General features: G+C 45.0%; 1 protein-coding gene across 2 annotated transcripts in view; it reads right to left on the minus strand.

The window, feature by feature from the left end:
* The window catches only part of RHCE (Rh blood group CcEe antigens), a 31111-nt gene extending 16747 nt beyond the window's left edge, over positions 1–14364 (minus strand). Inside the window, exons 1-4 of one of the 2 annotated variants that reach the window (XM_039854680.1) lie at positions 14205–14364; positions 5770–5959; positions 2071–2221; positions 775–922 (exon numbers count right to left, since the gene is read on the minus strand). In XM_039854680.1, the coding sequence (XP_039710614.1) occupies positions 775–922; positions 2071–2221; positions 5770–5959; positions 14205–14352 (637 nt within the window). In that variant the 5' untranslated portion in view covers positions 14353–14364. Of the gene's footprint in view, positions 1–774; positions 923–2058; positions 2222–5769; positions 5960–14204 lie in introns of both variants that reach the window. The other variant, XM_039854679.1, reaches the window with a different exon arrangement.
* Positions 14365–15092: the final 728 nt, after the last annotated feature.

The following is a 15092-nucleotide window of genomic DNA, read 5'->3' on the forward strand; positions in this document are numbered from 1 at the left end:
AGCCAGCACTCCTGCTCCAAAGCCTGAGTCTCTGCGGACTTCAGACAGGAGGAGAATCCTAGAGCTGGCAAGTCTCGGTTTTGTCACTTTCTTGCCTCTGGGCAAGTCATGTGTTCTTTCTGAAATCTCAAGTTGGTATGGCCCAGCTGACATACTTCCCCGGCAGAGAAACTAAGGCCCTGAGAGTTGAAATCACCAAACCCCCGGGGCTCCTAACCCTAGCCTGTGATAGCCAAATGCTTATTTATAAAATAAACAAATAAATAAATAAAATTAACATGCTTCTTTCATTCAGCCCCATGGCCCAATATTCAGTCACCTGCTGTCCAGCTCACTACCTGATTTCTTCCAAGCCTCTCCCAGCAGTCTGAGTTCATCATTTTCACCGATGCTTACCCCATTCCCCTTTGGCTGAGATCCAGATGCTTTTCAAAACACACCATTATTACTCTTCTCTTCCCAGCCCTCTTTCTTCCTCCTCTCCAGGGCCCTACTTTCTTCACCTGTCCAATTCTCTCCTTTAAATTGAGGATAAAAGGTTTCGCTAAATTTATTTAAATTCAAATGTAATGTTCTCTGCTCTCCTTCGGATCTGAATGAAGAGAGGTTCCCTAGACAGGAACACTTTGTTCAAAGATGTGAATTCACCAACCACCATTTGAGGAAATGAGTCACTATGGAGGGGCATCAGACACCCAGAGCAGGTTGGTAGAGGAGAGAGATTTTCTGCAGAGCTTCTTGTTCACCTCAGGTATGAGACCACCTTGCCCTTACCCAACATGGCGAACAAACTGGGGCTCACTGCCATCTGATCTTTCTTCTCGGCTCTCTCGGCCAGAGGCTTTGAGAGGCACCAGGCCACGGTCAGCCCAAAATAAGCCGCAAATACGTGGATGTGCATCATGCTTATGTGGTCTTCCATCTGTAATGAAACCCAATGGAGCAGTAAGTGTCGGTACCCTCTGCCCAAGGGCAAACTCCCACGTTCCTTGGAGAAAGTTCTGAGCTTTGTGTAGGGGGTATGACTTGAAGTCATGAGACCAGTGCTCTGAGCTTACCCAGCCCAACAAGTCCCCTTTCACAGGAGCCCACGAGTAGCTGAGTGTTTATTCCAGGGAGGTTGCCAGTTGGTCTTATCAGTAGTTCTTAAATGCCTTTGGCCGAGATCCACTTAGGTGGCGCCAAAAGCCACAAGGCCACATATGATCACTGCTTCCTACTTTTTGTCACAACTTCATGAAGAGATGAGTGATAAAAACTGCAACATGAAACAGCCAAACTTCTTATAATACCGAACTGAAGTCTTTAGTTAATTCTAGATATATGCTAATTTTGCTTTACAAATATTAAATTCAGTAATCCCTAATAACTCATTTAGTGGGCTACTCCTAAATCCTGTCAACTGTGCCTTTAAAAAACATCCAGAATTGGCAGAATTTTTACCACCACACTTCACTGACAGTTTAAGCCACCATCTCTGCTACCCAAAATTATTACAATAACCTTCTTAAAAAGTGATCAAGGTTAACATCCTCAGTAATGAGACAAATGCCACTGCCTTGCTGTGTGATCTCGGGCAATCACTTTCCCTCTCTGGGCATCAGCCTTCTCATCTGCCATCAGCTCTTATCTTTCTTAATTGTACTTTACCCCAGGGCCACAGCTATTGCAGAGTTGCTGGGAGAACCAACTGGCTTGGCCTCATCCTCACAGTTGGCCTCAGCCTTAGAATATTGACAGTCTCCCCCCAATGAGATCACATGTACTGTTAGTGACACATGCTGACTGATTTTAAAGTAGATGCTGGCCATGCGGCTTGCTGGACCCCAGCCAGTGGGGCTCTGGGCATTAATCTTTTTATACGTTTCATAATTATCTTGTGATTTCGACAATATCATAGTTTGGAAGTTAAAGGAATTCATTTGCTATGTTTAAACATTTAGTATAGCTCGCACTTGGTAACCCCATTTGGGCCGGTCTTCATTTCTTAAAACCCCAGAAGCCTCACCAAATGGAGGTGACACCCTCCCCTTCCACCTTCTCGCCCCTCCTCACAACACCGTAACTCACGAGGAAGAATTTTCTGAAGAGCATCCTCATGGTTCCAAAGACTGTCACCTCCATCAGCGTCATGAACGCCAGTTGCCCCAGGTTGGTTTTCCCCAGGACAGCACCCGCTGAGATCAGCACAGACATAGTGCTCATGGTGGCCTGCTGAATCCTGGGGAGAGAGAGTGAGACAGGGATGACTAAGAAGGAGGCCTCTTGTTTATTCATTCATTCATTCATTCATTCATTCACTCGCTGATTAACTCAACACTTGTTGAGGACCTACTCTCTGCCTGGCACTGTTCAAGAAACGGAGGACATAACAGGAGAACAAGAAGACATGATTTCCTCCTACATGGGAACTGATGCTGCCCGTCCTGGGGTCTCCTTTGTCCCCTTCCTCCATCAGGGTTGCATCTACACTCTGAGAGATTGATCTGCACATGCTTGTCCATACTGAGGATGCTCTGAGGTTCTCATAGGAATGTCACGGTGAGTTACAGAGGCTGAGTGTTCCCTCAGGGCGCCTTCTGGGATTCTGCCCACGGCTTCTTCTCTTCTGCTGTCCTCACTCACAGACGATAGAGGGCACTCTTCACCTGCCAGCCTGCCCTCCACCCTCATCTCTTCTCCCTCTCCATGGTAGCGGAGAGGCTGGGTTTGGAAGTAGGACAAGCCTGGCTTCCAGTCTCAGCTTTTCCACTTGAGCAGCTATTTAATCTCTCTCAGGCTATTTCTCCATCTGTAGAATAAGAACGATAATACAATTATCTCATGGTAGTGCTGTGGGGATTAAAAGGAATATTTGTGCATGTGTGTCTAGCACCGTGATGGCACAAAGACCTACCTCGGAAGTAGGTACCGGCATTATTAGCACTATTATTGATTCTTTCCTTCCTTTGACAAATGAGCGAGCTCAATGTGGGGATTCAGGAGGAGAAAACAATTTTGTTTTCGAGGCATTTGTGATTAAGCTGGGAGGACAGAGCTGACATCGTGAACCCTGATATCACTATCTGCGATATAACGAAGCTAGCGGGGTTCACTGGAGGGAGAGAACAGTGTGGACCAGACTCAACAAGGAGGGCTTCCTGGGAGTGATGGCACCGAGTAGAACAATCCATGGTGGTTAAACCAACCCACCCTCCACTAGGCACCTTGCTCTGAGACCCCCGGGAGTTGATGATGATGATGCTACAAGCACCACCACCACCATTATAATAATAATAATTTATTGAGCATCATGTATGACAGGCTTGCAACTACATCACCTCATGTAAATTTTAATCCTCCGAGTAACCCCCTGTAAATGATGCTAGGGTACCATTCATTCATTACCTCCATTTTACAGAAGAGGACACAGAGGCTAGAAGAGGAGACTTTTATGGCAATGGCCACATAGCTAGTTAATGACAAATGTGAGGTTGGCCTGGATCCAAAACCTGTGCTCTGAAGTCTGGACACAGCCTCCCTGGTGTTTGCTGCTGATGTAGTGTCCTGCTTATGGCTCAAGGACTTCAGAGAAGTCAGAGGGCAAAGGGCATGGGAAGGAGTCCCACAGGGACCAGGAATTGTTTGGCATATGAGGTTACTCAATGTTCCACTGTAGCTGGCTGTGTTATCTTTCTAGCGAGTGATCATTTAACAGGCAAAGGCATAATTGAAGAGGACATGTGCCAGTGGCAGGATTTCAGTCCTCGGGCACCAGCTGAGACAGTGAAGGACAGTGGTTAGGAGTACAGTTTCTGTCGAGGCTGCCGAAGTTGGAATCCCAGCTCAGCCACTTTCTGGCTGTGTGTCATCGGGGAAGTTAATTTCAGTACTCTACGCCTCGGTGTTCTACTAGGTTGAGGCAAGGCCTGCGGAGCGATCGTGAGGGCAAAGTGAGTTGATATATGTCAAGCACAATAAAGAGGGTTGGTTATTGCTATTATCTTCTAGGGGGTACCTCCTGGACCTTCCAAAACACAGCATTAAAAAATAATTATAACTTTTGGCGTTCTTTTTATTCTCATTTTCGTTCCAATGACCATACCAAATCCTGATTATACGAGGAAAACAAAAGACAAAGCTAAATAAGACAGGTCCCTGCCCTGAGGGAACTGATCATGGGTGACTCAAGGCAGAACCAATTTAGTGCCAAGTCAGGCTTCACGGAGTGGGTGAGGCTGAGGAACATGGAGAGTGAGTCTGGGAGGCAGGCCCGGGTACCACCCGCCAGCCCAGCCCAGCTGGGAGGGTCAGGAAGGAGCCCATTGTTCAAATCTGTGATGCTGCTCCCAGCAGGGGTCACAGCTGGGAGGATCTAAGTGCTCAGAGGCAGAGGCGGGGCAGGGGAGTTCACTCGGGCTGCAAATGACTTCTTCTGGTCTGCCTGGATTGAGTCAAGAACAAACAGGTCCCTGTCAGCTAGACATCAGAAGAAGGGAGCAATCCAGAGATGCCTGGAGCCTGAGGCACAGGAAGCTGAAGGCTTGTGTGACCTTATGCCAAGGCAGCAGAAACGCCAGACCGGGGGCACCACCCAGCGTTCCCTTTGTCACTTCTCATGTGGTTACTAGGAAGTTATAGAATCCCCAGGGAAATTAGCTCTAAAACTTTTTAGAGGAAAAAAGTAGAGACACTTTTTTTCAGAGCCAGTAGGCAGCCCACTAGACTGTTTCTGTTTCATGTCATGACTACTTGGAGTGTGCTAGAAGGGTTATAGACAGTAAAAGCTAAAGCCATTTAGACCACTTACCTACGTGACCTTAGGCAAGTGCCTCTGAGCCTGTCTCTTGCCTGTACACCAAGTTAGACGCCTACTGGAAGGGTTACACAAAATAATGCTTGCGAAGTGCCTGATACAGTGCCTGGTTCACGGAGAGAAGTTCAATAGCAGTGCCCAGAGGCTTAGTAAGGTCTTAGAGGAGAGAATGGAGTAGCCTTGAGGGGTGACAGTTTCCCTAAGATTTACCATCATCTGGGCAGGACAGAGATTCAAAGTTGGATAAAACAAAAAAAAAAAAACAATTTTTAAGGACAAATTTTTTTTGCATAGTTCCTCCTGTCAAGTGCTAATGTTTTGTTTTGTTTTTTTAAGTGTACAGCTCGATAGATATATATGCACCCTTGTATAACCATCACTCAGGATAACACCGAGAACATTTACTGCATCCCATGAGGTCCTTTTGTGCCCCTTCCTAATCGATAACCCCTGCCTTCCACAGGTAACCATTATTCTGACTTCTAGCAAAGTGGGTTAATTTTGCTAGTTCTTAGAATTTCATATAAATGCACCTAAACGGATCAAATTAATTTAAAGAAAGCACAGGCATGGCTATTTCTTGTCCACTAGCGTTCGAGGAGTAAGAATACTTCTTTCTTTTCAAGAGACCGTCTCTCTGAGTGTGACGTTTCTATTTCTTTTGGTCTAATCTTTATTAATTTTTCTTTAAACCCATATTGACTGGATAACTTTACAAAATCATACTTAATAAGAAAGAAAGGAATTGGGGAGCGCTGTAGATCTGGGCCTAGGGTTGTCAGATAAAATATAGGATGCCAAGTGAAATTTGAATTTTACATAAACAATGAATAATTTGTTAGTATCAGTCTGTCCTAAATGTTGCATGGCTTTGGTGCTAGAAAGAGAAGGAGACATTTAGCTCTTCTAGAACCCACCCTCTTGGGCCCCATATCCTCAAGGACCCAAATGCAATCCAGCAGCCATCCAGTTACCTGGACAGTGAGATGACCACCTTCCGAAAAAAGGACTGGTTGAGGAAGCCATCCAGCAGGACTGCCCACTGCACCCCGAGGGCCAGCATGAAGAGATTGAAGGCCATGCTGCTCCAGCCGTGTCTCCACAAGGACGAGGTGAGGAAGCCCAAGCCAAGGGCCGCCATGACAGTAATATCCTGGAAGACGGCTAAGAGAGATGTCAAGGAAGAGGAGAAGGAGGAGGAGACAACGGGGGGAAGATGCATGAAATCAGAGTTTTACAGGATGGCAGCTGGAAGGAACACTAAAGATCATTTGAGAGTGCTTGGTCAAGTTACTTCAGCTCTTTTGAGCCTCAGTTTTCTCATCTGCATACTGGGGATGGTACATACATAGCATGCAGGGTTGAGGTAAGGATTAGATGAGCTAATGCTGTTTAAACATGAAGGCAGGGCCTGGCCCAGGGAGACTGCTCAGGACGTGTAGCAATTATTGTTATTACTAAACATAATAATATGAGCAAGTGTAGAACATCAGGACCAGTGCTTGGCACATAGCTGACACTCAGTAAAGGTAATTACTGCTGCTCTTGAGGATCAGGTTCAACTTCCTAATCATGCACATGAGAAAAACAGGCCACAGAAGCCAGTGGCTTGGCCCAGGTCATGTGGAAGCAGGCCCAGAGGTTCTGCTGGCTAGAAGCAAATTATCTTGGTAAAAAACAACTCTTCCTCTTCGCCACCTTCTAAGAGGAACTTGGTGGGCCAGCAGAAAGCACCAGGGCCATCTAGATGGCCCACACCTTTCCAGCCTGAGACCCGGTGCAGGGACTGCTATGGCAGGTGAGTGGAAGAGACTTACCTAATGTTAGGGAGAGGTCCAGCAAACGAAAAAGGGTGGACACTTTCAGTTAATTTCAGGCTTGACATATAGTTAGCAGCTTGGGATCCAGAACTAGACAGCTTGGGTTCAAATCAGGGCTCTGGCACTTTCCAGCTGTGTGGTCTTACTCTAGTTATTTAATGTCTCTGAGCTTTAATACCAGCCTGCATTTATTAAGTGTTTACCCTGTTGCAACACTGTTTTAATCATTTTAAATAGACTATCTCGTTTAGTTCCAACAACCACCCTTCAAGGTGGGTGCTGTTATCACCATTTTATAGATGTGAAAACTGAGGTGCAGAGGGGTTGAAAAACTTGCCCCAGCTGGTAGAGCCAAAATTTAAACCTAGGTGATCTGTGAAGCCCGTGCCTTTAACTACAGCACTATCAGTGCTGTTTGTGTTTTCATCTGTTAAATGGGAAAAATAAACATACCCTCTGTCAGGTTGCCAGAATCTGGTGGGATAGTACACAGAATCACTCAGAATAGTAAAGACAATTTAATCAACAAACACCAACTGTTTTTACACATGTATAAATGCCTAGAGAAAGATCGTGAAGGAATTTTTTTTCCCCCTACAGACATTATCTCTGAAAATTTTTGGTGTTTTACTTTTGAAAAAATTTTGGTGTTTATATTTTCTACAACCAGTTGTAGACAGTAAACTCTTTTTTTTTTTTTTTAAAGGAAACAGCACAGGCTTCAAGTTTAGACAGTTCTGTTTGATTCCAGCTCTGACATTCCCTATTAAGTTAAAACCATCTTAAATGGCCAACATTTGACCATTTTTGACCAATAAAAATGGTAATTCACAGCCCTATGCCCTTGTAGGTTGCTTACTTTCCTCATCAGCTAAATAAGTGAAATTATTCCCCTTCAGAGGGTGCTGGGAGATCTGAAGAAAGTAACATTTTGTTCAAGCGCTGGGCACAGTGCCTGGCACATGGCTCAGTAAATGGTAGCTATTTACCACCACCATCATCATCACCACTACAGAAAGAAGAACTCACTTGGTCTCCACTGGTCTCCAGCCCTGGCTCTGATAACAATGAGGAAACTCTCGTTTCTAGAACTCTCCAACATCTCAGAAAGCCCCTTCAATTATTTACATTTAAATTCCTTTTCCTCGAAACATAGGGTTTGGGTAGGTGCTGATGTTCCCAGAGCAATCAGACAACATTGAGATGTCGGAGCCCCCCTAAGGACCTGCATGGGATCTGAGCATTTGGGGAGGGGGTGAGAAGTGGGCATTCGGGGGGCTTCAACTTCCTGCCCCTTCCTCTCTGACATGAGGGAGGGGTGTGCAGGGGTGTGTCTCAGTCTCCTGCTTGCATTCTCTTAGGAATGAGGGGGAGCTGGGTACAGTTTGGATAGGGCTTCGTCTTGGGATTGCTCAGATTTCTTCAGGAGCCAAGCAGGAAACTATATGTGTGAAGGGTACAATGTATATTTGGGAGGGGTGACAATCTTTTATTAAATATTGCTGTTAAAAAAAAAATACATCTGCCATTTTGCGGCAACATTATATGCATAGAGTTCAGACTTACCAAAGATTCCATGAGTAGGGAGACCCTTTCGTTTTCCTCCCATTTTACAGAAAGGGACCAGAGAGAGCCTGCGACTTTCTCAAAGCCACACGGCGTGCCAGCAGCAGAGCCAAGCTCTGAACTTCTGGTAGCGCGCCCTTCCACCAGGATAGACTGTCTCTTGTTCTTGTTTGTCCTCACCTCTCTAAGGGACTTGAGGCAAGTCGCTTGCCATCTTTGGGCCTTAGTTTCCCTATTAGTAGCACATGGGAGTTGAGCATGATATTCTCTAAGGACCTCACTGCTCCGGCATATTCCAAGGAGGGGATCCTTGGGTGGGAAAAGGAAGGTCACCAGGATTAGGGCAGAGGTGGGGCCGCAAAGCTTAGAATGTCAGAAGATCTTGGGTGGGTGGCTTTATCAGGCACAGCTGCCGCCCTGCTGCTGGGTGCAGGAGCTCAGGGCCCCGTGCTGTTCCTGGGGGAGAAGCTGTGCTTCAGCCAAAGGGATGGAATTAGGGTGGCAGTTTCTGGGAGCTTTTGACAGAGCCCATTCACTCACATTGGTCTAAATAACATTTGACTTTAGGTGCCCCCTTCTCTCACACCCGGCATCCTTCTACTTCCTCTCCTAGCTTCCCAGGGCACTAGGCCCACACTCGCTCCTCCCATGTCCCACTTCAGGGCTGGATCCCAGCTTAGGGCATACCCCATTGGTGTCAGCCTCCCCCTCTCAGAGCCTGTGCTGAACCCCACCCACACCAGCCACTGGTCTGATAAGCTAATGACTCTAAGGTGTTCAGGGGTGATAGGAGTGGATGCACTACGGGGTCGCTAATGACTGGGCCCCAGAGGAGAGTTTTACAGTCTAAGGCAAGCCTTCAGGAGATATTTACAAAAGCCCCATGACTTGGAGAAAGAAAGTCCAACCTGGGAGTCCAGTAGCATATGATAAGGCAGTACCTACCATCATTGTAACAGCAGGCGCACACATGGCGCCCTCCGCATGCCAGGCTCTATTCTAAGCACCTTGTAGCCTTACCCTGCAACAATCTCATGCACTAGATACTGTTTATTATCTCCATGTTACACATGGGGGAAGGGAGGGACAGAGAGGTGTCCTACTAGCCCAAGTCACACAGCTAGCAAATAGTGGTGGGAGATCTGAATCTTGACTGCCTGGGTTTAACCACTATACCGTCCTGACTCTCCACACAGCATATGCAGTATAATGGTGAAGAGTGTGAGCCTCTGAATGGGGTTGTCAGAGTTCACAGCCTGACTCTACCTCTATGTCTCAGCTTCTTAATCTGTAAAATGGGTCTGAAATAATGGCACTTGTTCAGAGCATTGAGCACTCAGCCTAGCACTGAATGCATAGTAAGTATGACACCTACCACTTGTTAGCTGTGTGTCTTTGGGCAAGACTGTTTCCCTGCTTTTGGGCCTGGCCGCCCCTGTGATTTTAGCTCTGTGTTCCTCTTCACCCTTGCCCCTCCACCTGGCTTGCAGACACTTCAGCATTAACAGCTCTGAAGCCAGGCCCAGCTTCTGGCCTCAGGCTCTGGGCTTTACCTCTGCACTGTGCTCCCACTGCTGACTGAGAAGAGCTCCACAGCCCCAGACTGGGACCATCCATGGAGCCCTACGATGCCTTCCCCTCCCCACAGCTTCTACCCCACTCCCCACAGCAGCTTGGGAAGAGAAAAAGAGGTTTATTTCCCAAAGGGGCAGCCAAGGCTAAGGTGTGGAAAGTATCAGAATTTGGGGGTATTTACATATCTCTTGGTCTTTCAGTATCTCTCCTCCTTGCTTCTGAGGAATACAGCGGGGAACTGGGTGGTAGTCACAGTGCAGGGCCCAGGCTGGTCCCTCAGTTTGGCAGCCTTAGAAGAGGCTCTGCAATATTGTTACCGTAATACCCCCAATGAATCATACCTTCCAGTATAGACCTCTCCCACCTGGGCCGATTTACTTTGGCTAATAGGACATTAGTAAATACGATACAAGCAGAGGCTTGAAAAGCACTTGCACATTGGGGCTTGCCCTTTGTTACTATGGTAACTCTTCTGCTGTCATGTGAAGAAGTCTGGGGCTAATCTGCTGGCACCACGTGGGCTAGCTGCCAGATATATGAATGAGGCCATCTGAGGCCATCTGCCCCAGTCAAACCTCCAGGCTGGAGATGTATGAATGATCCCAGGTGAAACCAACAGAAGAACCACATTGCTGAGCCCAGACCAAAGTGCTGAACCACAGAATCATGATCATAAGCAAATTAGATAGTAGCTATTTTAAGCCACTAAGTTTAGGGTGGTTTGTTATACAGCAATAGATAACTGATACACTCTGCTTTCCCAAAGCAGCTCACAGGCACCTCAACCCCAAGCCCAGAATGAGCATATCACTGTTCATTTACCCCACAGTCTGTCTCTCCCTGTGCCTCTCCTCTCAGGAACTGGCACTTTCATCCACCAAATCACTCATCTGAAGCCATTCTTGACTCCTCCCTCATTTTCACCAGTGCAGATGATTTTATCTTTTAAGCATCTCTTGAATCTGACTCTGTTTCTCCTTTATTCTCCCCCGCACCCTGACCATTTGACCTCATCACAGGTCATCCAGACCAGTGGTCATCAGAGTAGGGAACACACACCTCAGAAGATGCTCCAGATATTCCATAGGTGGCTGCTGGAAGATATTAGCACTTCTATCTAGTTTTACTATTTTTATTAAAAAATAAGAAATTAAAGCTTATTAACAATAAAAGCTAATACTCTTATCTGTCTTAATATGTCTTAATTATTTCAGTCCTTCCAACAGCTTAATGAAATAAGAACTACCATCATGCCACAGAGGTTGAAACAGAGGCAGAGAGAGATTGAGTATTTTGCCCAAGGTGTCACAGCTAAGAAGAAGCAGAGGCAAGATTTGAATAAGCCTAACTCCAGTGGTTCTCAAACATTCGTGTGCTTTAGAGTCACTTAAAGGACTTGGTAAAACATAAACCCTGGGCCTCCATCCCTACAGTTTTTGATCAGTAGGTATGGATTGGGTCCCAGGGGATGCTGGAGATGCTGAAGCAACTGGTCTGAGGACCACGCTTTGAAAACCACTGATCTAGGCTGTTCTACCTCTAAAGGCACTTTGTGAAGTTTGCAACTCTGCAAGTATTTAATATTCAGATTAACCCAGAAGCCTCCTCTCACTTGTTCAAGATGTCAGACAGCTTAGAAGCTGTCCCAGTTTTGGGAGATGGCCTGAGGAAATATTGGGCCACTGGGAAGGGGTTGATATGTTTCTCCATATTCATCATGTTGCAACTAATGGCAGGGTTTTGTTTTTTGTTTTTATTTAACTGTTATGGAAATATTTAAGCATAAGCAAAAACAAAGAGTAGTAGCATGATAAACCTCATGTACCCATTCCCAGCTCTGATGATTGTCACACAAGGCCGATCTTGTTTTCATTATCCTTCTCCACTTGTTTTATTTTTCTTTTTTCCTTTTTTCTTTCTTTCTTTCTTTCTTTCTTTCTTTCTTTCTTTCTTTTCTTCCTTCCTTCCTTCCTTCCTTCCTTCCTTCCTTCCTTCCTTCCTTCCTTCCTTCCTTCCTTCAACTTTCTTTCTTTTTTTCTTTCTTTTTTTTTTTTTTTGGTATAAACAGACCTAGACATTATCCTATTCCAATATGCTTCTCTAACAAATAAGGCTTTTAAAAAACCCCACCATATTATCACACCTAACAAAACTAACAAAAATTCCTGTTATCATATAATATTCATTTTATATTCAGATTTTCTGATTGTCAAAAGTATCTTTTTTAGAATTGGCTGGTTTAAATAAATTATTATAGTTTACATGGATTAAAGGCAAAACAATAATGACAGCCAAGCTTACAAAAAAAGAGCAGTGATATTTCCTGTGCAAACTCTTTGTCAGTCACATTCAAGGTTAAAAAAAGTCAGTCTAATCAGCTGACAAGAAGACAATGAAGATAATTTTAAATTATCAAGAAGACTCTGAGGAATGGATTTCCATCCACTATCATTAATGGTAACAATGGACATTGCCCTGAGATTGACTGATACCATCATGATCAGTAATTTGAAAATATTACATATTTCATTTTGATCGCTTTCGAATATTCTAATTTGCATGTATGTATTATAATGTAAGAATATATTCATGCGGCAGTACTTGAGTATAACATATAAGTATGGTACGTGCTAGAAAAATGGCGGGCACAATCTGAAAAGCTTGAAGCCCTCTGGTCCATAATACACTACAGCTTCCAACCTGGTCTCCCTCCTCAGTCAAACCCCTTCTCTCATCCCCTTTGTCAGTCCTGGAATGGCTTTCTACCTAACCCAAACCCAAACTCATCACACTCCTGCTTCCTATTAGATCAGCAGAATGAAGGTCAAACTCCTTATTCAAACCAATGAGTCCACCATGCCATGCCCCCCCATATTCTCCAACAACACTGCATCATCAAACCTTAGCCTGTTCACTCCAATGAGTACATACACAATGGTTCCTGCTGTGTGCTGAACCCTCCGTTTTCACATGGTTAACTTCTGCTGAGCCTCTAAGACCTGGCTGGGCAGTCACCTCCCTCCGGAAGCCTTCCCTAACACTACCGGCTTCCCTGCCTGGGTTGTGGGCCCACCTCTGTTTTTCCTTATAAAGTGAGTGCCTGAGGACACTTTATATCTTTGTTAGCAGCACAGCATAGGGGTGAAGAACACAGACCAAAAAGTTGGAATACTGGCTCCTAGGCCTACCGGTTATTCGACTAGTGACTCGACCTCACTATAAAACAGGGTCATGAAACCTAATGGTTAAGTGCATGGAAACTAAAACCTGGATGCCTAAATTTAAATGTGCTGTGCTATTGCTAGTTGAGTGACTTTGGGTAGATTACTCAACATCCACGCACTTAATTTCCTCATATGAAAAATAGGGATCATAATAGTGCCTATCTCATGGGGTTATTCTAAGGGTTCAATGTAAAGCATTTAGAATAGTGCCTGGTATATAGTAAGTACTCGATAAATATCAGCTCTAATTAGCATGTGTCTGGATCCCACACTAGATGTAATACAGGGTTGAATGAATAAATGAATGAATGCATTGAGTTATGCTGTGTGGATTAAAAAGAATTAAAGTAAATGAAAATGAATTAAAATCGCACCCAGGCCTTGCTTGTCTGGCAAGAACCCATTTATGCCAGCCCATTAAGTGATGTAGGAGCTATTCTCCCTAAGTCACCTCTTTGTCCTACTTTCGACTCCTGAGGGCCCAGTGGTGCCTTCCTTTTGCTTCCAAATAACTAGTCAGTTAACATCACTCAGGACCAGACTCAAAGGTCAGCTTTGTCTCAGGAACGGCATTCAGGAGGTCCATCCATTACCATGAACAACATATTGGTCCATTAAGATGCTTGAAAACTCATTTCAATTTTTATAAAAACCAAAAGCCACAGCACTGTAGACATCTGTCTTGTTTACAGTTGTTCTCATCTCTGTCTATGAATATTTTTAGCTGCATATAAAATAACAACCATCCTACACTCTTCTTCAGCCATACCTTATGGCTCTGGATTTGCAGATGAAATGCAGTCTTCCCAGCCTCTAAGTTAAAAGAAGGCTGGGGATGGGGGAGGGGCAATAGACTTGAGCTTCTGAAAGAAGGTTGGTACAGAAATGAGCAAGAGAGACCAAAAACCCAACAACAATGTGAAATTCCTTGCTGCTAAGGAGAAAGAAGAGGGAAGCAGAGAAGCAGAGAATTGTAAAGACTATTTGGCAAAGGGCATTCTGGGAACACAGAAGCGGAGGCTTCTCACTCTGCCCTGGCAAATCAAGGAAGGCTTCATGGAAGAGGTGATGCTCACACTGGTCCTAAAGGAGAGCCTACATTATTGCATGGGTCTTTGTACAACCTGTGGAAGGAGATGAAGGAACTTCTTTCCTCAAAGACTTTGTGAAAAAGGAACAGAGAAGCTATTTGCCTCTGTAACCACCTCCTGTCTGGGCACTAACCTCCATAGGTTCCCATAAGCTTCTTCCGATCCTTTGAGGAATTGTCATAGTTGGTGAAAAAGAGGAAGACAAGAATGAGAGCCACCTCCAGTGTTAAGATCCACAGCGGAAGGCAGTACCGCACAGACCGTGGGTACTTAGAGCCCATCCTGTGTCTGTCTCTGTTCGGCGGTTCCACTGCACCAGGCATCACCCTTCTGTCCCCACATCCACTCCAATGAGTGATGAGGAGACACCCGCCAAAGGCCTTATCTCAAGCTGCAAGGCTGGCTCTGCTGTCCTGCCTATGGAGTTAACACAGGAACAGAGGGACTATGACAAAGAGGGGAAGAAATGCATTTATTTCAACATCCGTTCATTCATTCCATCATTCATTTCTTCATTCAACAAGTAGTTGCTTCATTCCTACTATAGGACAGGGACTGTGCTCAGTTTAAAAGAGGACATTCATTCACTCTGCACCCAAACATAAGAATCTTTCATTCATTCCTTTAGTTTACCCTCACCATATTCTTGCAAGAAAGGTAGAGAGTGGATCGACACTTCTACTTTACAAAGGGGGAAACTGAGGCTCAGAAGGTGCTTTGGGTTTGCAAAATTTCTCTTTGAAACCTTACCACTGTCAGAGAGGGCTTGCAGTGAGCTTTTAATAAAGATGTGTTGAATGAGAATGAATTAGTGGATGAATGAAAGCAAAGAACAGTACTAAGCCCTGGGGAGGATACAGACAGGCCTCACAGAGACCTCCTCAGAGTTACACAGGTGAAATTATTTATATTTGAATCTGTATTTAAATCCACTTGTTTCTAAACCTTTAAGGAAAGGTGGAGAAAAGAGAAAGGAGGCTTAGATCCAGCTCCAGTTAAAACCTGGCGAAAGTCCTGATCT

Source organism: Pteropus medius, unplaced genomic scaffold (genome assembly GCF_902729225.1).
Source record: "Pteropus medius unplaced genomic scaffold, Ma_sr-lr_union100, whole genome shotgun sequence".
In the NCBI taxonomy this organism is placed as follows: Eukaryota; Metazoa; Chordata; class Mammalia; order Chiroptera; family Pteropodidae; genus Pteropus; species Pteropus medius.